Source organism: Brettanomyces nanus, chromosome 1, assembly GCF_011074865.1.
Source record: "Brettanomyces nanus chromosome 1, complete sequence".
Taxonomy (NCBI): domain Eukaryota; kingdom Fungi; phylum Ascomycota; class Pichiomycetes; order Pichiales; family Pichiaceae; genus Brettanomyces; species Brettanomyces nanus.
The window spans coordinates 2,036,719-2,058,126 of NC_052374.1; the positions used below are offsets into that span (position 1 = coordinate 2,036,719).

At 42.2% G+C, this 21,408-nt stretch overlaps 10 protein-coding genes across 10 annotated transcripts; 8 read left to right on the top strand and 2 right to left on the bottom strand.

The window, feature by feature from the left end:
* Nucleotides 1-380: 380 nt before the first annotated feature.
* On the top strand, nucleotides 381-1,289 carry FOA43_000942 (uncharacterized protein; the record flags this gene model as incomplete). The annotated part of the gene is made up of 1 exon (XM_038921267.1): nucleotides 381-1,289. One exon carries the CDS (start codon nucleotides 381-383, stop codon nucleotides 1,287-1,289), a length of 909 nt encoding a protein of 302 aa, XP_038777195.1.
* Nucleotides 1,290-1,466: 177 nt separating this feature from the next.
* Nucleotides 1,467-2,102, top strand: FOA43_000943 (uncharacterized protein; the record flags this gene model as incomplete). Its single annotated transcript, XM_038921268.1, has 1 exon — nucleotides 1,467-2,102. The coding sequence occupies one exon, from the start codon at nucleotides 1,467-1,469 to the stop codon at nucleotides 2,100-2,102; it is 636 nt and encodes a 211-aa protein (XP_038777196.1).
* Nucleotides 2,103-2,170: 68 nt separating this feature from the next.
* Nucleotides 2,171-3,478, bottom strand: FOA43_000944 (uncharacterized protein; the record flags this gene model as incomplete). The annotated part of the gene is made up of 1 exon (XM_038921269.1): nucleotides 2,171-3,478. The coding sequence occupies one exon, from the start codon at nucleotides 3,476-3,478 to the stop codon at nucleotides 2,171-2,173; it is 1,308 nt and encodes a 435-aa protein (XP_038777197.1).
* Nucleotides 3,479-4,072: 594 nt separating this feature from the next.
* Nucleotides 4,073-7,970, top strand: FOA43_000945 (uncharacterized protein; the record flags this gene model as incomplete). Its single annotated transcript, XM_038921270.1, has 2 exons — nucleotides 4,073-4,115; nucleotides 4,375-7,970. The coding sequence occupies 2 exons, from the start codon at nucleotides 4,073-4,075 to the stop codon at nucleotides 7,968-7,970; spliced, it is 3,639 nt and encodes a 1,212-aa protein (XP_038777198.1).
* A 155-nt stretch (nucleotides 7,971-8,125) lies between these two features.
* Nucleotides 8,126-11,272, top strand: FOA43_000946 (uncharacterized protein; the record flags this gene model as incomplete). The annotated part of the gene is made up of 1 exon (XM_038921271.1): nucleotides 8,126-11,272. One exon carries the CDS (start codon nucleotides 8,126-8,128, stop codon nucleotides 11,270-11,272), a length of 3,147 nt encoding a protein of 1,048 aa, XP_038777199.1.
* A 406-nt stretch (nucleotides 11,273-11,678) lies between these two features.
* FOA43_000947 (uncharacterized protein) lies at nucleotides 11,679-14,897 on the top strand (the record flags this gene model as incomplete). Its single annotated transcript, XM_038921272.1, has 1 exon — nucleotides 11,679-14,897. One exon carries the CDS (start codon nucleotides 11,679-11,681, stop codon nucleotides 14,895-14,897), a length of 3,219 nt encoding a protein of 1,072 aa, XP_038777200.1.
* A 177-nt stretch (nucleotides 14,898-15,074) lies between these two features.
* Nucleotides 15,075-16,121, top strand: FOA43_000948 (uncharacterized protein; the record flags this gene model as incomplete). Its single annotated transcript, XM_038921273.1, has 1 exon — nucleotides 15,075-16,121. The coding sequence occupies one exon, from the start codon at nucleotides 15,075-15,077 to the stop codon at nucleotides 16,119-16,121; it is 1,047 nt and encodes a 348-aa protein (XP_038777201.1).
* Nucleotides 16,122-16,203: 82 nt separating this feature from the next.
* Nucleotides 16,204-16,587, bottom strand: FOA43_000949 (uncharacterized protein; the record flags this gene model as incomplete). Its single annotated transcript, XM_038921274.1, has 1 exon — nucleotides 16,204-16,587. The coding sequence occupies one exon, from the start codon at nucleotides 16,585-16,587 to the stop codon at nucleotides 16,204-16,206; it is 384 nt and encodes a 127-aa protein (XP_038777202.1).
* An 81-nt stretch (nucleotides 16,588-16,668) lies between these two features.
* FOA43_000950 (uncharacterized protein) lies at nucleotides 16,669-19,056 on the top strand (the record flags this gene model as incomplete). Its single annotated transcript, XM_038921275.1, has 3 exons — nucleotides 16,669-16,714; nucleotides 17,007-18,152; nucleotides 18,416-19,056. The coding sequence occupies 3 exons, from the start codon at nucleotides 16,669-16,671 to the stop codon at nucleotides 19,054-19,056; spliced, it is 1,833 nt and encodes a 610-aa protein (XP_038777203.1).
* A 119-nt stretch (nucleotides 19,057-19,175) lies between these two features.
* On the top strand, nucleotides 19,176-21,260 carry GRS1 (Glycine--tRNA ligase 1, mitochondrial; the record flags this gene model as incomplete). The annotated part of the gene is made up of 2 exons (XM_038921276.1): nucleotides 19,176-19,182; nucleotides 19,225-21,260. The coding sequence occupies 2 exons, from the start codon at nucleotides 19,176-19,178 to the stop codon at nucleotides 21,258-21,260; spliced, it is 2,043 nt and encodes a 680-aa protein (XP_038777204.1).
* Nucleotides 21,261-21,408: the final 148 nt, after the last annotated feature.

A 21,408-nucleotide genomic window follows, 5' to 3' on the forward strand; every position in this document is an offset into this window, starting at 1 on the left:
ATAATATGAGCACGGTGATGCCCGAGGATTCATTCTTGCCAATTTGATTGCAGAAGGAGGTTGTATTGGTCAGATGGGGAGGTTCAATTTTGTTTGCAGTCGACTGGAATGAAAATTTTGATGTTAAGCAGTTGTGCATTTTCTCAAAATTGAGAGAAGGAGGTTTATAATATCGGTCTTCCGAACTTGCGAAAGGATTGAGCACGAGATAATCGACTGGCACCGCCAATCATGCAGGTTATCTTTATATTTCTTTCTTTTTTTACTTTGGTGTATAAATAGGGTATATTTCCACTAGTTTTCCGATGGTAGCGATTGAACCTACCCTACCGTTCTTCCCAGATATCATTCTTGAAACTACCAACTATCTACTATTCAATATGGCATATTTGCAGGATTCCACTTACGGAAAAAATAACGTGAAATTTTTAAAGGTGAAGAGAGATCCAGCCAATCCTCAGATCCATCAAGTTATGGAGGCCACTGTTAGAGTTCTTTTCACGGGTGGTTTTGATGTCTCTTTCACAAAGGCTGACAATTCCGTCATTATTCCTACCGATACCATTAAAAACACCATCTTAGTTGAAGCCAAGCAGACTGAAGTGTTCCCAATCGAAAGATTTGCTGCTCATTTAGTCAAGCACTTTATTGGGAAATACGGCTGGATCGAAACTGTTACTGTCCACATCGAACAGGTCAAATGGAGTAAATATGAAGTCAATGGTCAACTTCAACCTCACTCTTTCGTTAAGAATGGAGATGAGGTGAGAGTTTGTGACCTTTTTGCAAAAAGAGACGGCTCCTTCCTTCTAAGCGGTGGTGTAAAGGGTCTTACGGTTTTAAAATCGTCTGGCTCTATGTTCCACGGCTACAATGTTTGTGACTACACCACTTTGAAACCTGCTTGGGAGAGAATTTTATCCACCGATGTTGACTTGAAGTATAAGTACGATAGCAGTAAGATCGGGTCCATTGATCAGATCTTGAAGCTCGCCGATACCGGTCTGTTCGACAAGACTTTTGAGTCTTCCCTGAAGATCACTTTAGACAGATTTGCCTTAGAGAACTCTGCTTCGGTTCAGGCTACCATGTTCAACATGGCATCGGATATCTTGGAGACTAACTCTTACGTTTACAATGCATCGTATACCTTACCAAATAAGCACTACATTCTGTTCGACCTCTCTTGGAAGGGATTGAAGAATGAAAACGAATTATTCTATCCATCTCCCCATCCAAACGGTTTGATTAAGTGTACTGTTGGTAGAGAACCTGTTGCCAAATTGTAGGCGCTCAGTAATATTTATATGTGTATATAACAAATGAAGAAGCATCATACAATTCTGGAGGAACTCAACTATTCGCGAGTTTCGATCAAGTTGGTTCTCATTTTCTATAGCCTCGGATTTAAGTCATTTGTTTCTCCGTTCTTTCTCTTCAATAACTGCAGTGAGATCCTTATCATCATGCTTGCTTGCTTAGCTCGTCCCATTTATTCTGCAGGCCTCAGAGAAGGTTCTGCCCTTCATCAAGCGGCTTTCCGTAGGTCTTTGGGCCTTCGATTCATCTCCTCAGCTAAGCCCCCTTTGACTAAACAATCTTCTTCAACAAGACTCAAAAAGTTGATCCAAAAATACGGCTATGTGGGTCTCGGAGTCTATGTCGGTATTGCAATTATCGATCTGCCTCTCTGTTACTTGTTGGTCCATTCTTCAGGTGAAGATCAGATCCGAGATCTTCAGGATAAATTCCTAGTGTGGATTGGTTGGAAAAATAATGGTGGTGATAGGAGATCTGAATCTGCACCATCTCAGTCTGTTTCTAAATTGCCTGATGATAAAAGTTCCACTTTTTGGACAGAACTTGCAGTTGCATACGCTTTGCATAAACTTTTGATCGTTGTTAGGCTTCCTCTCACGGCTGCTGTCACGCCTGCCGTGGTGAAAAGGCTCCTGAAGATGGGGTTCAAAATGGGGAACATTAACTCTTCCACTGTTAAAGCCACTCTCAAGACCAGTATTGAGAAGGGCAAGTACGACCCAACCGCTTCTAATCCTAAATTCGGCAAGCCTCCAACTAAGGGCCAAAGGTGGTTCTTCTGAAGAAGGGAAAGCTCATAAATAAAGAGACGTTAATACTCCTACATATATATATACACGCGTACCAACCGCTAACGGAACTTCTCGTACCATATTTCTTCCTGTATTCTCTTGTTCACTCTCTGAATTGCTTCTTCGCTGTAAACGTCTTCTACCTTCTCTCCTCCGAGCAAAACTCTCTTTTCATGGTCCCTCTGCTCATCCCTGGTCATTATTACAAGGTTTGTCAGGCATATTGGCTTATCTGGTAGCCATCTTGAGACCACCAACCGCGTGGAATAGTTCGATATTGGTGATTTACCTCGAAACACCTCTTCTAGCAAATACTGCGTATCCTCTATCGCGATGGGGATTCTTTGGTCACGGCCCATTCTACCCTCCTGAGAGCTAAGGCTTTGAAGAAGGTTGTCGTACACTTTGTATCTGTTCTTACCTTCTATTGGTTCAATGGGGTATCCGCCAGCCTCGGTGAGAATGTGAGAAGTAATGGCGAGACCAAATATGCCAGGCATAGTTCCCAATACTGGAAGTATCCGAATCCTGAAGTTTTGTAGGGCACTTAATTCATCCACGCCACCTTTTTGGATCTCTTCAGCTGGTAAAGGCAATAGCGTGGCCTTTCTAGGGTCAGGCTTCTCCGCAGAAAAGACGCAGGTGATCCCGCTATTAACGCCTCTTCTTCTCAATCTCCGCCGCACAGCTTTGGCCAAAGGATCCTCGGCCGTAGTGGATATATCGCTAACATTAACTTGAGTGGCATCGCTCTTACATGAAGCACCCATTGAAGAGATGGTGGTAAATCCCTTTTTATAGCAGTACCCCAATAGATCCACTTTGGTCTCTATATTATCTATGCAGTCAATCACATAGTCTGGGTGACCTCTAGCGACTAATCTATCGGCATGCTCCGCTTTGAAAACTTCGTCTATTGCTTCCACTTCACACCACGGAGCTATCTGTAGAATTCTGCGCTGCAAACACTTCACCTTTGATGTTCCCACATCTTTCAATGTGGCTACAGAATGTCTATTCAACGAAGATAATGATACTTGATCGAAGTCAACCACTCTAATCTTCGACACCCCAGATCTAGCTAACGAAGACACACAGTTCGACCCGACTCCTCCAGCACCCAATACAACCACAAACAAATCACGAATCCGTTTCATGCCATCTTCTCCAAAGAATGCATAGTTTCTTGCAAGTTGCTCTCTAATTATATCATCAGGATAGTCGAAATCCGGCTCTCTATATTCGTCAGTCTTTTTCTCTTGCTGAGTCAATGGCTTCACACTCTCAAAAAATATATGTGCCGCCTCAACAGTTAGTCCCGTTGCTATGGCCGTGACAAAAACTGCACCTGCCACCTTCCCAAACATCGTGCTACTCTATTCTGGTCAATCAAAAAGTACAAGCCAAAGCAAAGAAGTCGTCAATAGAAAATTTTTCAGATCCTCGGAGAGCTCGAATTAGGAAGGATTACGGAGAGAGTCAATCCTAAGAGGGTGAAGGAGTAAAATCTGGAGAGTTGATAGATTTTCGCATTAAATTTTGATTTCTGCTGCGCAGAAGGCAAGCCTACCCCTTCCAATGACGGTACTTGTGATGTCTTAGAGTTGTCTCCTCTCACCAAAAGCCAGATTGTACAGCAGCTCAAATGTCGCTATTTCGGTACTTGGGTAAAGATGAAATGTTGTAAATGAGTGATTACGTGTTTGGTGGGTGTATCTTACCACCAAATAGATATTTTTAGAACCTCTAAATTCTTTATTTACAATAGATATCCCTCAAATTACCAAAGAATAAGATGACAACTTTATAGAAGAAAAGGAAAACAATTCTGAAAATTCAATTTTTAGATAAATGGACAAAACAAAGAATCCCAAATTATAAAAGTACCTTGGGAAAGGACTTACTGGGATATATAAAGAAACCAAATAGTACTTCTTCAGTATCTTTCATAAAGATCGTAAATGTTAACCACCAAAAAATTGTCCAAAGCTTCTCCTTTATCGGGTGCGTGGCGTAGTGAATAATGCTTCTGATGGTCACCGGTTCGATTCAATTTTCATCCATCTGCGAAGTTACATTTTTTACTGTTTTATCGTCTCTTCAATTTTTTTGCTAGCACAGACAACCCATTTCTTATAGCCATTGACTGCTTGAGTTTAGTTGCAAGCTCGCTCGTCAACCGCTGGTAGTTCAATGAATCAAACTAGCGGGTATTCATTTACTTTACCAGCTTCTGTACGGGCTCTAACGGTACCGGTGTCAGAATTGAAGAGATCTCGATTCGAAAAGTACAGTGTGATACTCTCCAAGGCCAAAGAGGTGCGATTGGTGGACCTCAAGAGCAATCCGGGACTATTCAATCCGCAGGCTTTTCCTTCAGGCCGTCTAATTTATCATTTCAGTGACCATAATGACGATTCAGAGACTCTTTTTCTTCATGATTTTGAGCCTTTTAGGAAGACCTTCTTGGTGGTCGGCATAATGCAATGGACGGATAGACTGACTGACGATAAGGTCAGAGAATCGAGAAACAATTTAAAGAAGCTCTTTCCCAATGTGGTATCGCATTTCATCATAGCTTTCGATGCTCCTTCGTCTGCAACGACCAAAGTTGACGGTGTTCATCTAATCAATCAGGACAAGTCCAATCTGGTTACTGCTGTTTGCGAGATTTCGTCTCGATTTCTTGCCGAATTTTCGACATATGCTTCATCCTACCAGCATGTGACTTTAAGGTCTCCTGGCTCTATAATAGGCAGCAAGAGACCTACACCCGGCCTGTCGCTGATGGCGAAACAAAGAAGACGAATCTCTGGCTCCTTCGACTTGAACGTGGAGAAATCCAAAAAGTACAAAACCAAGGGACGACGCTTGAAGCTCTATGCAAACTTCTACTTACTTGCAGGTAACTTGAGGAACTCACTCTCGAATTTTTGTGAGGCTATCTTTTACTTGAAATCCGTCAACGACTACTTGTGGCTGGCATCCGCTTTGGACGGACTATCGACTTGTATTTTACTTCTGGCACGTGTGGACACCGCATTTCAACTTCCAGGATTTGTTTCAACTCTTCTGGATTCCAATAGCAGCAACGGCAGAGACTCTGTGCTGATGTCTCCTTTTTCTTCACCCGCTTCTTCTCCCAGACCATCGTTACAACTTCCTGTCTCCATATCGAGCTCGATTCAGGCATCCTCGTCGGTGCAACTTTCTCCCCTACCATTGTCGTCAATCTGGGAGATGATTCATAGGATTTTTGCCAAGACTTTTGAGTTTTATCAATCCACATTTCTTCAAGGCGAAGATTGCGTTCCTCTGATTGTCTTTTGCGAATGCAACCTTCGCTTTATTGGATTGTTCACTTCCGTGTGCATTGAACGTGAATTGAATAGAAGCGTCATTAATCATACCGTTTATGGAACATGCCTTTCCAGAAAGCGGATTCCAGAGGATATAGGCGATTTTGATCACGTGGAGTTTTCAGGCATATTCTCTCAAATATTTAGTGATCGGTTCGAAGAGCTGTCCACAGAACAGAAGTGCACTATATATGACTTCATGATTTCAACCTGCGACAAACTTAGACTGTTCAGAAAGAAATCATTGCTTGTTAATGGATTCATTCAACTCATGCTTTCTACTGGCCTCGAGAATTATCGATACATTTATACAAATGCTGAGCTAAGAGAAGTGTTGGATTCTCATTGTCAAGTTTACGGTATCAATGCAGCTGAATTTCCTTCTTTTAGGAATGAACCAAATGTTCTCCAGAAGAAGATGCTCTTTGAAGTATTTGAGTTCTGCCAACAGGTATCATTTTTAGAGGGTGTAGTGAAATACGGATCTATACTATTGGCGGACTTCCCTACTTTGCTAACGGATGGCGAACAACAGACAATTTATAAAGGGGTGAGAGAAGACATGTCGAAGACGGAAGCCAAAGATATTCGCTACTGGGACCAACAAGTACTTCAAAACATCGAATTCCGTAACGAGTCAAACGACTATCTAGTACAAAATGAACTCAGCGATGCGCTAATCACAGTGAGAAATCCGTTTGCTTTCGATATAGAGATTTCGGGTCTTCAGGTTTGTTCTGCAGATGATACCTTTTCGCTTACTACCCAGCTGAATTCAAGACGTCAGAATTTGATCTCCATTCAATACAACGTCCCAATCTTGTTGAGGCCAAGAACGACAGTGTCAGTACCTATTTTTCTTGTACCTGATTCTAGCGGGAAGTTAAATTTGGTTGGAATAATGGCCTCTATTTGTGGCTGTGATACCCAGCTTTTCAAGACGATGGACGACCAATCAAACGAAGACGACAATGCGGGCAACCGAATGAAATGTAAGTCCATTTCTTTGAAAAATACGTTGGATGTGGTTAAACAACCAATGAGCAAGACTCGGGTTTGGTCGGTGAACGTGATTTATGAACAACCGCTCTTGAAGTTGGTCGAAGTCAAGCTCAGCAACAAATGGATTTTACTGTTGGAAGGTGAATGCAAGAAGTTCGATATTACACTGAAAAATTATTCACATGTAGAGATTAATAATATGGTATCGACGTTTATTGACTCCACTATTGAACCATTGAATCAACTTCTTACAAACAAGAACTTGTCCCCGAATGAAGTGTACGAGATAGAATACTACTTGATCAAAAAGAAGCCGTTCCAAATATTGAATAAGAAGGAGATGCAGTACATTAAGGGCAACAACAGCTTTAACTTGGCCATGGAAATATGGGGTAAACGAGGTGTGAAAGAGGCCAAACTAATTTTAGAGTATTCACATAAAAGGAAGGAGGACACTTTTAACGAATACGACTTCACACGGTCCATTACAATTCCAGTCAACGTTTCTGTATATCCAAGTGTCGAACTAGTTGGATGCGATATTATTCCTTTGTCGTCTAGAACCAAGGTATCCACCAACAATCATGGTGACTGTTGGACTTATCTTGAGAAGATGACTTCTCAAAGCTATAAAATGTCTGACTTTTGCCTTCTAGCTCTTGATTTCCTCAACTCGTGGACAGAAGAAATGGAGGTAACCGTTCAATGCTTGCTCACCGGTTCCACCAATGCAGATTTTCAGGAGCAGAACGGACCAATAGTGCCTCTTCCTGAGGACTCATTCAATATGAGACTTAATCTTCGCAGTAAGAAAAGTGTTAGAGTGCTCATTCCTATTAAACGGATGGACTTCACAGAGGAAATGTTGAACCAAAGAATACCTAGCTTGAGAAATAAACAGTTCATCTATGACTCCAGAACGCCATTGGCGGAGCAGGTTTTCATTAAGCATGCATTTTGGTACAGAGATGAACTTCTGAAAAGAATTAGAGCATGCTGGAAGATCCCTGACAAGGTGGAGAATTCTGTTTATGCTGGAAGATTTGGAACGATTGATCTCAGAAGTATTAGATTTTCTTCTAAGATGGTGAGCATCCTTGAAGTGGAGAAGATTGGACTCAATATACAGCTACTGGATACGCAAGAGAAAGAAATAGACTCTGATGCCGTACAATTGAATACCTTCTACACTTTAAGGGTGATACTAAAGAACAGGAACGATACTGCTGTATTTGGTATGCTTCGACATCTTCCAGTGTGTAGGGGTTCGGGTACTCCACTAGAAAAAAAAGTGTTATTTAATGGAGTTCTCCAGAAATCGATCGGTAAAGAGTTGAAGCCAGGAGAGTCGAGGCAGTTTGATCTAGGCATTGTATTTTTAGAGAAGGGTGAATACGAATGGGGGGCTCTGTTTGATGAAATGGAAAAAATTTCAGGTAAGATGGCTATCAAGGATCAACATCTACAGAGAGAACAGCTAAAAGTCAAAGTTTGCTAAGAATGGGGGATTAGTCTACATTACATAGGATACTTATTTACTAAGCGTAACTACAAAAAAAAAAAAGAGAAAGAAAAATAGAAAGGCTTGTACAACTTCTGTTTTTATATTGTCAATCATCGGTATTCACTGCGTGTATTCATTAGTTTTCAAAGATGTCCGGATGCATTGCTAGAGCCAACGGGTGGCAAGTTGGTCTTGAAGAACAATATCTTGCCACCAATCCAAACGGAGAGATTGTCTCCCTATATCAAACCAACAGTGCAGCTCCCAACGAGGATGACACTGTTACGAAGGTAGTAGAAAAGGGTGGCTTTGAAAGCATCCAATGTATTGGCTATTCGTCTTCAAACCCAGGACTTATGGCTGTTGGTCAATTGGACGGCAGCTGTGCAGTTCTCAATATACGGAACAACGAGATGACTCCCCTTACTCTCAAGCCAAGACAAGCTAGATCATGCAATTCGATTTCGTTCAACGAGAACGGTCTTATAGCTATGGGGTACGATAGGGGAAGACAGGATCATTCCATTCAGATTTGGGATATTCGCGATTACGCCCGAGATGGAGTTCACAGTGATAAAGGAATAGGAACTAAAGTGCTTAGCTATGTTCCTAATGAGAGCATATCTTCCATCTCCTTCTGCACTACCGAACCTAACAATTTTTTGGCGGGAAGCTATAAGCTTCTGCGGGAGTTTGATATACGCTCGGCAGAAAAGCCTGTCTATCAGTTGGCAACTCGTTGCACTTTGAACATCCACATTGACCCCTTCAATCCTCACATCTTTGCCTCTAATAGCGAGGACGGCACTTTGGCTATTTGGGATCGACGTAAGTTGACGGATCTGGCACAGATGAACAGCCATGCTTCTTCTAGTATACTTAGTGAAGGTCCTATGCTTATCTTTCACAAGCTTTTGGGTGATTACCGGCGTAGAACGGGTGGCTCTCCATACCGATTTTCCTCTGTGTTGAAAGGTGAAATTTCCTCATTATTTGATGGGGATCTTGTTAGAAGGTGGCAGATCGGTGTTATTCCACCGTTAAAATCAGAAATAAAACAGTATCAGTCGATTATTGAGCAGAACAAGTCGGAAAATCCCAATTTCGCTTCTAGAATCCCAGAACCAAGAGACGATTTGTTCATTTCTAAAGTGTGTGATGTGAAAACAAAGTATGAGCGTGTAATTTCATTTGATTATGCTCCAAGCTTGAATTCTGAGTATGGAATTGATCTTGTCTGTATGCGGCAGTCCGGAAGCGTCTACAAGATGTCTGTTATAGAGAGTCAAGCGGCCATACATTTCAATTCATACAATGGTCTTACGTTTACAGGACCGAATGGTACTTGTACAAAGTTCTTGGATGATGAGCTGTCCAAAGAAAATGGAGAGGGGAAAAAGCCGAATGTCGTGGAAACAAGCAAGAGCAGTAAGGATACTACCAGCAACGGCGTCGGGGCCACAGACGGTATTGGAAGCAATAATGAAGAGAACGATATGGATGGAATTTCTGAAGAGATGTCGCAGACATCGATGACGAAGCCAGACAGTAACTCTGTGCTTGATATATTTGTAGGAGATCATGACGTAATGAGACTTACTTCAGACGCCTTGTTGGAGAATGATATCTGCTCAGTTATTCGGAAAAGGGCCATACTGGGATATGGAACGGATCCGAAGAAGAACCTGGATGTCTTGGACTCGTTAAAAACCCTGGAGACACAGTCTCAGTTAAGGAATACGTGGAAATGGATTGACATTTCTTATGACCTTATATCGTCTGGCAAGATGACGTACAAAAACTTTGATTTTGGATACATGGGTGTATGGGGCATGTGGCATGTTGCAGAGAACTTTGATGCTGCCAGCAGATATTATGGCACCAAAGAAGCTACTCAAAAAGATGTTATGACCGCAGTTCGAGCTATTGTATCTAGAAGAGCAAATGAGATCAAGGTAATGGCATGCCCAGTAATTGGGTTTAAAGGCGGTAGCACCAAGGAGCTACAACGTCGATTGGCAATGTATGTGATAGGCTGGGATTTTAGTGTACAAGAGCTTGAGGATAAATACACTCGCCTCATTGCAAAAGGTGACTACGAAAGAGCGGCAGGATGGGCTGTTTTCCATGGCGATATATCCAGAGCTGTGAAGATCCTTGCCTCATCCAAGAAGGCAACATTTAGAATAATATCTGCAGCGATGGCAGCATACTCTGCCTTCAAAGACTCTCCTATAAACAACGAATGGAAGGACCAATGCAGACAGTTGGCTTCTGAATTGGATGATCCATATCTACGAGTAATATTTGCGTACATTGCAGATGGCAACTGGTGGGATGTGCTGGACGAGTCGGCGTTGCCATTACGAGAGAGGTTGGGAGTTGCATTGCGATTCCTCAAGGACGGAGAGTTGGACGTTTATCTAGATAGGTTGATGGAGGACGAGACAAAACGTGGAGAAATCGAGGGTATGATAGTCACGGGGATTACTCACCAAGGTATCGAGCTTCTTCAATCATTTGTGGATAGAACAAGTGACTCTCAGAGTGCGTGTCTGATTGCTTCATTTTCCTGTCCCAAGTATTTTCAGGCTGCAAAAGTGGAATCATGGGCACAAAGCTACAGAATCCTACTTAATAGTTGGAACCTATTTGCAGTCCGTGCGAAATATGATGTGGCTCGCAGGAAGCTGTCACGCCGAATCAATGGTGTGGAGCAGGCCAAAGCAGTTCCACGTCAGGCATACCTACAATGTACCAACTGCCATAAGAGTATATCTGAGAAGGGCATGGGCTCAAATACTAGTTCTGGATCTTCGTTGAAAGTATCTTCCAATTTGCGCAAGAATGTGGGCCACGTGTGTCCTCACTGTGGTTATCCTTTCCCAAGATGTGCCATATGTCTCATCACCCAGGGAGTTCCTGTTCCAAAGGATCTGATCCAAGTGGACATGACAGATGAAGATCTTAGACGGAGACTTGCGGGTAAAGAAAGGGAAGAATTATCTTCTAAGGACGATACAACAGCACAGCCAGACCAAAGTGCTGTTCATAATATGACGGAAGCTACTGCTACTGCAACTACAAATGCACCTGAAATTGCTACTGCGACTACAATTATTACGACTTCAGTGTCGCCAGGCCCAGTTACACAGACCGAATCGCAGTTCAAAGAATGGTTCAGCTTCTGCCTCTCGTGCAATCACTGCATGCATGCTGGTCATGCCGAAGAGTGGTTTTCCAAACATTACGTTTGTCCCGTTCCTGATTGCAACTGCAAATGCAATAACAAGTGATTGCAATTTATCTGTACGTTGGTTAAAAATAGGCTCCTTTCTCTGCGTGTCATGTTATGCGCGTGGTAAAACTCGCGTGAACGCGTCAAACTAGTGCGGAACAGCAGCCCCTGAGGTGTGCAAAAATAGAGCGCGGACATTCCCTGCCAACCCCCACCAGCGAGGGTCGGTCCCTCGCACGAATTGATTTCTGAAGGGGGAATTAGCAAAAAAAAATAATAACAAAAACACAGAAGAACTGACGATTTAAATTTAAAACTCATAGAACAAACTAAGTTTAGATTAATATTATTGATCCAGGGCCGTTACATTCTTTTTATTAGATTATAATCTTTTTTTTGTGATAAGTGCGTTGGGTATTGGTTAATTTGGTTGTCTTTGAGTTGATGACATTTTAATCGTCGCCATGACAGAACCTGATAATGTTATTGCCGATATTCTAAAGAAGATCGAACGTGAAAGGAATATCGCTATCGGTGCCAACAATCTCCGTAAGGAGACAAGCAATGCTCATGTAATTCAACGATGCAGCACTCAGATTAGAGAGGCGCAGAAGAACATCGAATATTTGGAGGAGACTCTAAAGAAGATGACTCTCAAACAAAGGCAGCAACAACAGAGGCACCATCATAATCACAATGGAGAGGGCAAATCAGACGGGAGCAGCGAGTCACAGTCTGAAGAAGAAGAAGAAAAGACCCCTGTTCATAAGCCGGCCTTTACCGTGTTGGACCTACTCAAATACGAGTGTCCTTCGTTGGGACATCGTATTCAGTACATGCTTCAGTTGCTTCAATTCAAGATGCAGGTGGAGGAGCAGTACCGCGAGGCCAACGAGAAGATATATAAACTTTACGAAGCTGATGGTGATCGCAAAAGTCTTTCGATGGCCCAGGAGCAGAGATTGGATAGTGATAGGAGACTGCAACTTATTAGAAAGTCTCTTAAACAATACCAGTCTTTATTTGTTGATGTTGATGAGGTGGCCCGAGAAAATGCTGTTATCAACACATACCATAAGAATTCTTTGACCGGTGTTCTTTCACTCACTATTACTGCCATTAGAAACGTCGACCACATATCTTCACCTTTGTTGGAGCGTAATCCGGAGTGTACTATTGTCATAAAAGTCGATGACACAACCAGAGGTACCACGAAAGCTGTCAGAACAGACCGTTGGAACGAGAATTTTGATATTGAGGTGTCTCACGCAAACGAGCTTTCTTTCACGATCTATGATAAACAGGGAAACCAAGACATTCCCGTGGCCCTGTGTTGGCTACCACTTTCGGATATCGCCGAAGAGATTCGTCGTAAGAAAGTTAGTCAACAAAGAGGTCAGCAGGATACTTGGATTAGCGCCTCATCACTACAACAGCATCCGGGATTTTCATCGAATACAACTATGGGTCCCCAGGCAAATAATAATGGCATCATCAGTTCGGGCAGAGACTCATTGACGCTTCCCTCATCCGGCTCATCTTTTTCGAACTCATCACCGAACGATGCTTCCAATATTACATCGAGTTGCTGGTTTGAAATGGAACCATCGGGACAGATTCTCGTAACTTTGGGCTTCATCAAGACAGAGAAAGCTAACCAATCACCTGCATTCAACGGATTAGGCCGTCACGGTGCTATTAGACAGCGCAAGGAGGAGGTCACAGAATACCACGGCCACAAGTTTGTTCAAAAGCAGTTTTATAATATCATGTGCTGTGCCGTCTGCGGTGATTTCCTACGTTATTCCGGTTTTCAATGCGAAGATTGCCGCTTTCTTTGCCATAAAAAATGCTACAAGAATGTGATTACCAAGTGCATTTCGAAATCGAGCACCGAAACCGACAGTGATGATGAGACTACGCTAAATCATCGTATTCCTCACAGATTTGTTCAAGTCACTAATCGTGGAACCAAGTGGTGCTGCCATTGCGGTTATATACTTCCATGGGGTAAGAAAAATATTCGCAAATGTGCAGAATGTGGTATCATGTGTCACGCTTCTTGTGCTCATCTTGTTCCAGACTTCTGTGGTATGTCTCTTGAGAAGGCTAATGAGATATTAACAGCCATCAAGATGGCACGGGAAAGGAAGGCTTTGAATGATGCCAGGAAACAAAAACTGCAAGGGCTACAACAACAACAACAACAACAACAACGGAGCCAGCTTCAGCAGGCAGAAAAAATCCAGGAGGCTCAGAGGGCCCATCGCATTCATAAGGTGTTGCCACAGGTACCTAAGGAGATACCATATGGCCAACATGGATTAACTAAAGCCGAGCAGCAGGAACAAAAGAAACAAGGACCACGAGACCAGCCTAGATTTCAACTTCCGGGTTCTCATGAACTTCTGCCAGTTCCTGCTCACCAAATCCCTCAAGCATACAAACCTTCATCATTACCAGAGGCCTATCCACAGGGGGCTGTTACTCGGGATGTTACTAGACCTGTCTTGAAGGAGAAGAAGCCGTCGGATACGCCTTCTGCATCCTCACAGCAGAGTGCAGTGTCCGCTAAAAGTGTGGGTGCAGAGATAAATGGGGGTGCTCTGAACATCTCTGACGTTACTGCCACTGTTGGTCAACATATCCATCACCATCATAGACATAAGCATCGTCATAGACATGGACTCGATGATTTCCGATTCATTGCAGTTCTTGGTAAAGGTAACTTTGGTAAAGTTATGCTTGCAGAGTCGGTTCATACCAAAGAGCTTTGTGCCATCAAGGTGTTGAAGAAGGATTTCATAATTCAGAATGATGAAGTTGAAAGCACCAAATCGGAGAAGCGGGTTTTCTTGATCGCCAATAAGGGTCATAACCCATTTTTACTCAACCTTCATCAATGCTTCCAGACCGAAAATAGGATTTATTTTGTCATGGAATACATTGCAGGAGGTGATTTAATGTGGCATGTTCAGCAGAAGAGGTTCACTCAGAAGAGAGCGCAGTTTTATGCTGCAGAAGTTCTTCTGGCCTTGAAGTTCTTGCATCAGAATGGCGTGATATACCGTGATTTGAAATTGGATAATATTTTACTCGCCTCTGACGGTCACATTAAACTGGCAGATTACGGTCTTTGCAAGGAAAAGATGTGGGCTGGTACTAAGACGTCTACTTTCTGTGGTACTCCAGAGCTTATGGCCCCAGAGATCTTGAAAGAGCAAGGCTACGATAAGGCAGTTGATTGGTGGGCCTTTGGCGTCTTATTGTATCAGATGCTTCTTACGAAATCTCCATTTCGCGGTGAAGATGAAGATGAAGTGTTCAACTCTATCTTGACAGATGAGCCATTGTATCCTATTAATATGGCTAAAGAAGCAGTTGACATTCTACAACGATTACTTACTAGAGATCCCACAAAGAGACTCGGAGCAGGGACTCATGATGCAGAGGATATTATGAAGCATCCATACTTTGCCAACATCAATTGGGATGAGATTTATCGCCGTCAAATGATCCCACCATATGTTCCGGAGATAAGGGATCCAAGAGCCCCAGCCTGCTTTGATGAAGAGTTCACATCTCAGGCTGCCAAATTGACTCCAGTGAACTCTATATTATCTCCGTCCATGCAGGAGATGTTCCGTGGATTCACTTATACTAATGACGAGAGTAATGTATAAAGAATACATAAGCACTAAATAATTAAGAGATTCATTTTGGCTTTAAACAGATATCTCTCTCTGCTTTTTATTCGCAAGTGCGAACTCCGAAAAAAGGGGGGAGAAAAAAAAAACCAGATGGACATCAATTCATTTGAGTACTTTGCTTATCATTCATCAAATAGTAATAGGCATAAAATGGAAACCAGTATTAAGAACTTATCAGAACTTGAGAAATTTGATCTCTATGAGGCTATTCACTCAGTATTTGAAAAAGGATTAGAAACAAAAGAAGTGGTGTACTCTCCTGGAGCACAGGAGCCGCTCATCGAAGATCCGGTTTCTAAGATGACATTCCAATTGAAAATTGTGGATGGATTGGGTAAGCGTCCTTACAACAGACCAGTACAGCCTGGTGAGACTGCTCAGGTGACGGAAGAGAAAGTGAACGAGGTTAAGGAGAAGAGTCCATTTATGCATCCCGAGCCGGAGCTTACAGTTATTGGTGACCTTATTGGTGACTACCGACTCCTTCTTAATAAGTTCCCCAATACGGAAGATCATTTTTTGCTCGTTACCAAAAAGTTCGTCAAGCAGGATACTTTACTTGAGCCCATAGAGTTGCAACTGATGTATGCCATCTTGAAGAACCTAAACAATACCGAGGAGTTGAAGAGGCAAGGTACCAAATTCTTTGCCTTCTTCAACAGTGGACCAGAAAGTGGCTATTCACAGTATCACAAACACATCCAGTTTATGAAACTACCTGAACATTTCCCAATTTATCAGTCGAGACTTACCAGTGATACAAACTTCTTTCTACCGCGTGAAAACAACGTGAACAAGCATCCTTTGGTGAACAAGAATGCGTCATTCAAGCATGGAATTTTGAAGCTTAAGGAGGAATTTAAAGATGCTGAAGAGCAGGAGACCATTTTGGCCATGCTCTACATGTTTTTGGTTCGTAGAGTACTTAACGTGTTCAAAGAGAATGGCTATTCTCTTGATAAGCTTAGCTACAACTTCCTGATGATGGACGATTGGATGATGGTGGTTCCAAGAAGACATGCACGTTACGAAGACGTCTGGCAAAACTCCTTGGGATACATGGGTCTGTTCAACGCTAAGAACGAACAAGTTAGGCAGAAAATGCTTGATTTGGGATTCTCCAAGATTCTCCAAGAATGTGGTTTTCCAATCGAGGAGCAGGAAGAGAAGATTAGCTATGACGAATACAGTTATTAACTAACTATAAGATAAAATAAATATAAATAATAGAGACATAAAGAATAAATATGGAACCGGTGATCAGCGCAGCATTTAACGCTCAGTGTTTCAATAATTTGATGTTGTCTAGCTCTCTCTTCTCCTTGGCCTCTGCTTCAGCCTCTAAAATGTATGGTGTCAAATAAGGAACATCTTCCTCAGGCTGGATAGCCCTTGAGTCTGGCAAGACATCATTTGACAAAGAAAGTTGATGGGCAGTCATAATTCTGAAGTTTCTAGAATAAGACTCATCAGCAGGAAGTCGCCGGATAGCGGTCTGAACAACTGGGTTCTCTTCCCATAGAAGATCGTCCTGTCTCAAACCCATCTTTCTATAGCCCGCGTATTTAACAAAGGACTTCGAGATAGGCATGAATATTTGTCTTAGAATAGGAGTGTTCAAAATGAACTCCGCCTGCTTTTTAACTGAGGTCAATGTTGACATATTGGTGAATATTATAGATGAACAGCTATAAGTACAACTGACCCTTCTTCGATTGTTTTCTCCGCGCCTTGCTTCCTACCCATGCCGGCTGAGGCCGTGCAAAATTTTATTTGGGTTCTCTCTCCTGGTAAAATCTCTTGTAACTGTGATTGGTTGAAAAAAGTAGAATTTTGGTGCAGTAATATCTGGTGTAGGGATGTGCACATATTAGAGAAAGGAAGTGAGAATTTGCGACTACTTGCTACAATTACCCAAACAGGAAATATATCAATACATCCAATAAAACCCAGAAATAAATCAAGACCTTTAGGTACATTAGATCCCTGATATCCAACTTTAGTCTTTAACGTTTGGCTATGCAAACCATTGATAAATGCAGCGAACACTCCTTTTTTTAATACTAGCTTCATATTGCTTAGGTAAGAATAAGACTTATTCCTGTGGTGAATCCAAGGATTGTCCCGAGGAGTACCCTTGCTGCTCCTCTACTGGTATATGTGGCACAGGTACATATTGCCTTGGAGGATGCGATCCCAGATACTCTTATAATCTAACGGCCTGTATTGCACAACCAGTATGTCAGCAAGGTAACTATACTTTCACTAAAGAAGATTTGATCACTTCTTCTGAATATTTAGGTGATTATAACGAAACTAAATGGACATATGAAGGCCATGTGATGGATTACAACGATTCTATTATTATGGCCCTACCTAAAAATGGTTCTGGAACTGTGATATCTTCAACATTTTTTGTGTGGTATGGTAATGTCACTACCAGATTTAAAAGCTCCCACAATGCAGGTGTCATATCTGCTAGTATTCTTTTCTCTGACGTCCAAGATGAAATTGACTTGGAAATTATTGGTAATGCATTAAAGCAGCCACAGTCCAACTTTTACTATGAAGGAGTTCTTAATTATACAAATATGGTCAATCTCTCTACTTCCGATGCCTTTGAAAACTGGCATTCTTATACTGTTGATTGGCAAGAAGAACAAATCACTTGGTATATAGACGGAGTAGAGGGAAGGACCCTCAAAAAGGTGGACACTTACAACGAGACCACTGACGAATATATGTATCCACAGACCCCTTCTCGTATTCAACTATCTCTTTGGCCCGGTGGTGATTCTACACAAAATTCCGCTGGCGTTGTGGCATGGGCCGGAGGTGCAATCAATTGGAATGCATCCGATTTTACAGATCCTGGCTACCTTTTTGCTACTATAGGATGGGTCAATGTCCAATGCTATGATCCACCTTCCGGAACGCTTATTGAAGGTGACTTATCATACATCTTCACGGATCCAGATGACTTCTCACAGGATTCTGTCATGATTACAGATAACGACACCATAATTGACAACCTAGGCCAGACAGGTTTTGACATCGGGAAGAACAAAGATGCAGAAAATGAAAATAATACGTCGATCTACACCACCACATATTCTTCTCGTGCTACCAAAACTGTGTCGTCTTCAAGCCTACCTGCAGGCTACTCTTCTGAGTTTTTTCAGGATATTCGAACGGCTACGGAATCGTCATCAAACGGCGCTGCAGATGGTATATTAAATCACAACACGCTTTTTGGTAGCTTCCTTTTACTAGCGTCTTTCTACGTTCTATAGATGATCACCCGAACTTGAAATCCCAATTAGGAAATTCCTCGACATTTTTCAAGCGGTGAAAAACCTTTAAATTCCTCGCACACCTTGGCAGCAGTTGATCATCTTCGTTATATGCTGACTGAGAAGACGTTAGTATGCTGAAGCCAACAATATGTATAGCACCCTTTTCGAAATGGTTGGAACTGGAAGATTGTCTAGTTACCGTGATAAATCGAGGATATGATAAGCCAAGATTCAAATATGGAGTCATTCTTACTCCCAGGGTCAAGCACGACCTTTCGAAGGATTTTTTGATTGAAGCCGCAGAGGAGGCATTTTTGGCCATCTGCCTCTCACCCCAAACTGATCATTTGAACCCAATACGCAATACAGATGATGGCTCTACGGCGACCAAAAAGTTACTTGAATCTTATTCATTGGGAAGTTTAGATTTCACAGAAATGGAGTACTCAGATGATCTAGATTTGGTTTTTGAAGCGTACAGGAAAAATGAATTACAATCAAGAATTCTTGGAACTATTTGCGTGAAGAATTATCAGGGTCTGAAGGATGAAAAAGAAGTAACTGGTTTCACCTCGTTCTATCCAGGGCTCTCCGCGAAATTGATGGAGTTTATGGCCTGCTACTGCAAAGATCAATTACGGGTTGCAAAATTATGGGTTGATATTATTGAAGAGCACAATCTTAAAGAATACTACGAAAAATTGGGATTTTTTTTTATTAGTAGAGAAACATGCCATGTTGATCCAATCACTCATAATATGCTTGGAAAATCCTTAGAAGATGGAATTAAAGCTAGCAGGGATTTCCATGTAGCACTTATGGAGAGAGACTTGTGAGCTATACATAGTGGAAAATTTTTTTTCCGTGGAATTTGAAATTTTGCTAGTGGGAAGAAAGTGGGCATTTTAAAAATAACCGAACCGTAGAAAACTATATAATTAATACCCCTTCATTGATGCAAAGTCTTACAGGGCTACTAACTAGATCAGGGGATTTTTGTACAGTTCGTCAGCAGTTAAGATCATTTGCAAATAAAGTTAGTGTTACACGAAAGGGCAAAGAGAGACTAATTGTGAACAAGATGACTAGTGAATTTAACAGAGAGCAACTCGAGAGTGTTCTGAAAAGACGGTTCTTCTTTGCACCAGCATTCGACATATATGGAGGTATTTCTGGTTTATACGACTACGGTCCACCAGGATGTGCTGTTCAGGCCAATGTAGTGGATACTTGGAGAAAGCACTTTGTACTTGAGGAAGATATGTTGGAGGTTGATACTACTATGCTCACACCGTATGAGGTTCTTAAGACCTCAGGTCACGTCGACAAGTTTGCCGATTGGATGTGCCGTGATTTAAAGAGCGGGGAAATTTTCAGGGCTGATCATTTAGTTGAGGAAGTATTGGAAGCTCGTTTGAAAGGTGACAAGCAGGCCCGTGGTATTACGGAGAACCCAGAGGAAGAGGCCGAGAAGAAGAAGAAGAAGAAGAACAGAAAGAAGAAGGTGAAAGAGATCAAGGCCATAAAATTGGATGACCAGACAGTCTCGGAGTACGAGATGATTGTTGCCAAGATCGACGGTTATTCTGGAGAAGAGTTGGGCGAGTTCATGGAGAAGTATAATATTTGCAACCCTGCCACAGGTGATCCTCTTGACAAGCCTCAGCAGTTTAACTTAATGTTTGAGACTCACATTGGACCTTCTGGTCAGATAAAAGGTTTTTTGAGACCAGAAACTGCTCAAGGACAGTTCCTCAACTTTGAGAAGTTGCTTGATTTCAACAATGAAAAGATGCCTTTTGCCTCTGCTGCCATCGGCAAGTCTTTCCGTAATGAGATTTCGCCAAGATCCGGCTTGCTACGTGTTCGTGAGTTCCTCATGGCTGAAATTGAGCACTATGTCGATCCGGATGACAAGTCCCATCCAAAGTTCCACACTGTTAAGGACATGACCCTTGATTTTTTACCACGTGACTTACAGGAGAAGGGCCAAACGGAGCCGGTCAAGATGACAATTGGTGAGGCTGTTTCGAAAAAGATCGTTGATAACCAGACATTGGGATACTTTTTAGGAAGAATCTACTTGTTCTTGATGAAAATCGGTATTAGCCCCAAGAAGTTCCGGTTCAGACAACATATGGCCAATGAGATGGCTCATTATGCCCAGGATTGCTGGGATGGTGAGTTGTTGACCTCTTATGGCTGGATTGAATGTGTTGGTTGTGCTGATAGATCTGCTTACGATTTGACAGTTCACTCTCGTAAGACTGGAGAGAAATTGTGCGTTAGAGAGACACTTGCCGAGCCAAAGATTGTCGAGGAGTTTGACTGTGAAATTGAAAAGAAGAAGTTTGGTCCAAAGTTTAGAAGAGATGCACCTAAGGTCGAGAAATGGTTACTTTCACGATCTCAAGTTGAACTCGAAGAATTAGCACAAGAGCTTTCCTCGAATGGCAAGATTGTGGCCAGGATTCCCGATACAACCGTTGAAGAAGTGGAAATTCCAGCCGACTTTGTCAAAATCAAGAAGATGAAGAAAACCGTTCACGTTAGAGAGTACATTCCTAACGTCATCGAGCCTTCTTTCGGTATAGGGCGTATTATTTACTGCTTGTACGAACACTCATTCTGGACCAGACCAGAAGACAGTGCTAGAGCAGTTTTATCATTCCCACCATTGGTGGCTCCAACCAAGGTTCTTTTGGTTCCTTTGTCCAACAATGCCACCCTTCAATCCACGGTTAAAGACGTGAAGGAACAGTTAAAAGCTGCCAAGATTCCATTCAAAGTGGACGATTCCTCGGCTTCTATCGGTAAGAGATACGCTCGTAACGATGAATTGGGTACTCCATTCGGTATTACAATCGATTTCGATTCTGTGAAGGACAATTCCGTCACTCTCAGAGAGAGAGACTCTACGAAACAGGTTAGAGGCTCCTTGAAAGAGATCATTAAGGCCATTAACGAGATCACCTACGACAGTAAATCATGGGACGAGGGCGTTAAGAACTTGACACCATTTGAGAGCCAGACTGAATAATTCTCTAGTTACCAAGTATTTACCGTGAATAAAGATAAACTGCCTACCTATATAAGTTCAAGTAGTGTGTCTTGCGCCACATTTTCTTCAATTAATAAAATTCTTATAGTAAAGGTTACAAACGATACCCGGCAACTTCATGATGTAC